The sequence below is a fragment of the Halichoerus grypus genome, chromosome X, assembly GCF_964656455.1.
Source record: "Halichoerus grypus chromosome X, mHalGry1.hap1.1, whole genome shotgun sequence".
Lineage (NCBI taxonomy): Eukaryota > Metazoa > Chordata > Mammalia > Carnivora > Phocidae > Halichoerus > Halichoerus grypus.
This window is the reverse complement of record NC_135727.1, coordinates 91,199,596-91,204,338: the sequence shown is the minus strand read 5'-3', so window position 1 is coordinate 91,204,338 and position 4,743 is coordinate 91,199,596. Positions and strand designations below refer to the sequence as shown.

At 54.4% G+C, this 4,743-nt stretch overlaps 1 protein-coding gene across 1 annotated transcript; it reads left to right on the top strand.

Annotated features, from left to right (window-relative positions):
• Window positions 1-944: 944 nt before the first annotated feature.
• Window positions 945-4,213, top strand: LOC118553969 (CXXC-type zinc finger protein 1-like). Its single transcript, XM_078064039.1, has 9 exons — window positions 945-950; window positions 1,093-1,212; window positions 1,337-1,506; window positions 1,853-2,060; window positions 2,161-2,271; window positions 2,593-2,642; window positions 2,859-2,955; window positions 3,838-3,990; window positions 4,067-4,213. Exons 1-9 carry the CDS (start codon window positions 945-947, stop codon window positions 4,211-4,213), a joined length of 1,062 nt encoding a protein of 353 aa, XP_077920165.1.
• Window positions 4,214-4,743: the final 530 nt, after the last annotated feature.

The window sequence follows — 4,743 nt, the reverse complement described above, 5'->3', positions numbered from 1 at the left end:
TGGGGGTGGGTGGGGCTTGGCATGGCTTAGCAAGTGGGAGGTGAGGCAGAACCGGATATGTACGGGAAGTGGGGAGAAGCATATGAGGCTGAGAGAGTCTGGGAAGAGGACAGGGCCTTGCACTGGGCAGGGCTAGGTATGCCTTGGTGCAGTGTATGGGACCCACAGGGCTGGGAGTGTAAGGTGAGACGATGTGTCCAAGGCAGAAGTCTGGCAGGCATTTCCTGGAGAGACTAGGTGGACTGGGTGGGGCAGATGGGTGGGCAGAGCATTCTGAGGGGTGGGGTCATGCATGTTTGGGTGGGCTAGGCAGAGTTGGTTTGTCTGAGTCCATGGTGCAGGGTAAGCAGGGTAGCAAGTGTGTCCTGAAGGGTGGGGCAGGCTGAGTTGACCAAGTGTAAGGGAGTATAGTCTAGCTTTTTTGAGCAGATGGGCAGGGCCTTATGCATTCAGGTGGGCAGAGTGGGTTGGGATGGACCACCCAAGTGTGTCTGGATAAGTGGGTAAGCAGGGCCAAGTGGTGCCAGTCAGTCCCAGGCCGGTTGGCCAGAAGGTGGGACCAGGAGTGGTGGGACAGGTTAAGTCTGGTCCCACTCATTTAGTGCCAACCCAGAGCCCTCCTCCCACCAGCACAGGAACCCTCTTTGTAATCCCTGGTCTCTCTGTTAAGTCCAGGACACAGGGTGGATGGGGGAGTGGAGCTGGTGCAAGGGTTTTCCCTTCAGCTCTCTCTCGCCATACCCTCAAAGACCTTGCCATGGTGACACTGGCCACCGCCCATTCGGTCACAGCTGCCTGCTGTGGACTGCAGAAGTCCAGGCTGTCCCAGATGCTGGCAGGCCTCTCAGACAACAGCCACACCCCAGCTGTTGTCTGAAAAGGACCTGCCTCAGGGCTGAAATCTATGCCGGGGCTTTTGCGTAGGGGACTTTTGACAAAGCCTGATGAGGGTATGTCAGGGACCCTGGGTGGAAAGAAGTGGACAGTGAAGGCAGAGAGGGTCATCAATGAGGAGAAAAAAGGCAAAGGGGTGTCCCAACATCATTTACAAAACAATTTGGGAAGACCTGCCGGCATTTTCCTGGCCTACAGCCCTGGATGAGCGAAACTGACGAGTTCCTGTTCCTGGATCGTGTGCTGCAGAAACCAGCGGTGAATATGAAGAAGATGGAGAATTTGAAGATAAAGGTGGAGTGGAAGGTGACAGAAATGGTGGAATGAGGGGGGCATGAAGACAGGGGTCAGGAGTGGAATACAGGGCAAGGGTACAAGGTTAGGAAGATGACAAGCTGCCATCAACTCCCCAATCCCTGCCTTGACCCCTCTTGTCCCACAGAAAGAGAAGAAGCAGAAGCAAAAGCTCACAGAAAAGTGGAAACACACAGACAGGACAGATGCCAAGGATCTCGCCGTGCTGCGGCAGTGCCTGGGACCTGGCTGTGTGTATCCCACCCGGCCAGGCTCCAAGTACTGCTCGGACGACTGTGGCATGAAACTGGCAGCTGAGTGAGTGAAGTTAAGCAACAGGGTGTGGAGTAGGGCATGATTTATGCCATCCAGAAGTCTACTTATCCCTCTACCCATGTATCCCCCCATCATTCAGCCACCGACCCCCCACCCACCCATCCACCTTACAGCCACCCACCCACTGAACACCCCCCATGCACGTTCTACCCACCAACCCACTCATCCACCCTTACAGTCATTCACCCATCTAGCCATCCCCCATTCAATCACCCATTCACCAGCATTCACTCATCTACTATTCATTATCCTATACATTCACCATTCAGTCACTCATCAATTTCTTCTTTTGATGTCCCATTACATTTCTTGCTGTCTCCCTTTCCAGCCGCATCTATGAGATTCTGCCCAAGCGCATCCAGCAGTGGCAGAAGAGCCCCTGCATTGCTGAGGAGCAAGGCAAAAAAATGCTTGAGCGCATCCACCGTGAGCAGCAGGACACTCACACCCGCCTGAAGGACATGGAGTGCCATTTCCATGAACTTGAGGCCATAATTCTGCGTGGCAAGCAGCAGGCTGTGTGCGAGGATGAGGAGGTGAATGGGAATGGGTGGGGTGCGGCAGAAACGTATTGGAAATCTTGTCCTGTCCCTCCCCCCTCTACTGCTTCACTGGCCCTTCCACTGTCCTGTGCAGACCAACAAAAGTAACAGGAACAACGTAAACCCGCAGATCTTCTGTGTCACCTGCGGGCAGTCAGTCAGCATGCGTGTTGCCCTGCGCCACATGGAACACTGTTTTGCCAAGGTTGGGGAATTGGCTGGGGGCAGATGGGGCAAAGGTGTTTTTGGCTGGGTGGAATCAGTGGGAAGGAGGGTAGGTTGGGTGCCTGGGTGTTTGTTGTAGAAAGGAATGTAACACACATCCATGGTTCTACCCATTTATGCTTCTCTTCCATCCTTAGTATGAGGGCCAACATTGGAGTATCAGCCAATGGTGAGGGGGGACACCGGCTGGCCAGGCAGGCATATAGGAGCCACAGGGACAAATGTGTTGCTTGGGGCTTTGTCATGGGAAGGCATGCTGTGTACATCCACAGTTCCTTCCACTTGTACCCTTTCTTCCCAGTATGAGTGCAAGTCGTCCTTCGGGTCCATGTACCCCACTTGCATTGAAGGGTGAGTGTGGGTGCTAGTCAAGGTGAAAGGCATGATGTGGACAGGGTCAGGAGCAGGGTAGGCAAGATCAGGGGCAAGATGTGGGTGGGCTCAGAGGCAGAGGTGGGTGCATTAGGGGCAGGGTATGGGTGGGGTTAGGGACAAAGTATGGGCAGGGGTTCAAGGTGGGACCCCCCTTTTCTGACCCTTAGCACTTCACTTTCCACCTCCCTTCAGGGCCACAAGGCTCTTCTGTGATGTTTACGACCCAAAGAGTAAGAGGTACTGTAAACGGCTCCAGGTGCTGTGCCCTGAGCACTCAAGAGATACCAAGGTGACTCTTCCTTCCTTACCTCATCATCCTTCATTCATCCCCTGCTCCCTGCCTGACCGCCATATTCCTCTCTTCCTCTCTGCTTGATTGCCTCCTATTTCTTTCTTCCTTCTGCCTGACTGCCTTCATAACTCCTGACGGACCTCATGTGTCCCCTTCTCCCTTCCTGACCACCCCACATTCCCCCCTCCTTACTGGCTGATTACCTTCTATTCCTGCTTTCTCTCTGCCTGACTTACCCCCCGCCCCCCTGCATTTCTCTCTCCCTCCCTCTTTTGCTCCGTACTGCATAACCATTCCCCATTCTTCTCTTCTCCTTGCTTGACCATTGTACATTCCTTTCCCACCCCTTGCCTGACTGCTCCACATTCCTCTCTTCCTCCCTCTCTTCCTTACTCTCGGACTTCCCTCCGTTCTTCTTCTGCCTGCCTCACAGTCATCTTCTCCCTGCTTGTCATCTCCTACATCCTTTCTTCCTCCCTGTTTAGCCAGCCCCTATCCCTCCCGCCCTCCCTTCCTCACTTCTTCCATGCTTTACCAGGCCTCTTTCATCTACTGCTCTCAGACCTCCCCCTCCATCCTTCCTCCCGCTCCTGTTTGATCTCTTTATGTTCTTCTTCCTTTCCTGCCTGATCACCTCCGTCCCTCCATTCCTGCTTATTTAACTTCTTCCTTCATCCTCCATGCAAGGTCACCCCCCCTTCTGCCTCCTCTTCTCTACCTCATCCCTGAATTCCTCTCTTCCCCCCTGCCGGGTCACTCCCTATTCTTCTCCTTCCTGCCCGACTGCCCTCCGTCCTCCATTCCTCTCATAGTGCCTGGCTGATCACTCCGGATTTCTCCCCTCCTCCATGCCATGTCGTCCTTCATTCTTCCTCACAGATACCAGACGATGAGGTGTGCGGTTGCCCACTAGTGCACAATGTCTTTGAGGTCACTGGCAATTTCTGTTGTCTCCCCAAACGCCTGTGCAACCTCCACTACTGCTGGGAGAAGCTGAGGCGTGCTGAGGTGGACCTAGAGCGCCTTCGTGCGGTAGGCTACAGTGCTGACTGGGGCTGAAGGGGGGGCTAGCCTTCTGGAATCCCCCTCTCATGCTCACCTCCCACAGTTGCACAAGCTGGAAGAGCTAGTTGAGCAGGAGCACAAGGTGCGCACAGCTATGACGAACCGGGCAGGGCTGCTGGCCCTGATGCTTCACCAGACAATCCAGCATGACCCACTCACCACTGACCTGCGCTCCAAAGTAGACAGCTGAGCCCTGCTCGCCTGAGGTCCTGTACCCAACGCCCTGTGCAAGGGAGACATTCAATGAATTCTTCACACCCTTGTTCCTATAACCCCTTTTTCTCCCCCCTCAGGTCATCTTAGAGTTTCTCTGTGCTTCTCTGTTCACCCTTTGTTCTCCTGCCTCTGTTAACCCCTCCATGGGAAGGGGGCCTCAGAATTCCCCTCTGTGTCTATCCATTCTTGCATCCGTCTGTCTCTTTCTTCCCTGAATCTTGGCAGGGCCAGGGGATCTGCCCTGCCCTCATCCCCCACCGTCCAGAGTTTTGTTAACAAACTTTGGAAGAACAAGGAATTTTAATATCCGTTCCCCCCTCCCCCAGACCTGTCTTTCTGGCCACAGACCCGATTTCGGACCTCTAATGGTGGTGGGTGACAGTGCAGCTGTACTTAGGGAGAGGCTGCCGTGCACATGCAGAAGTGGCTGTGAAGTGATGCCCACTTAGGGCTCGGCGGCCTTTCTTCTGTTGGGGGAGACGTGACCTTGCAGAGGAGGGGCCA

Coding starts and splice junctions, on each gene's coding strand:
- LOC118553969 (XM_078064039.1), top strand. Junction 1,507..1,852: donor GGCATGAAACTGGCAGCTGA/GTGAGTGAAGTT, acceptor CTCCCTTTCCAG/CCGCATCTATGAGATTCTGC. Junction 2,956..3,837: donor AGCACTCAAGAGATACCAAG/GTGACTCTTCCT, acceptor TCTTCCTCACAG/ATACCAGACGATGAGGTGTG.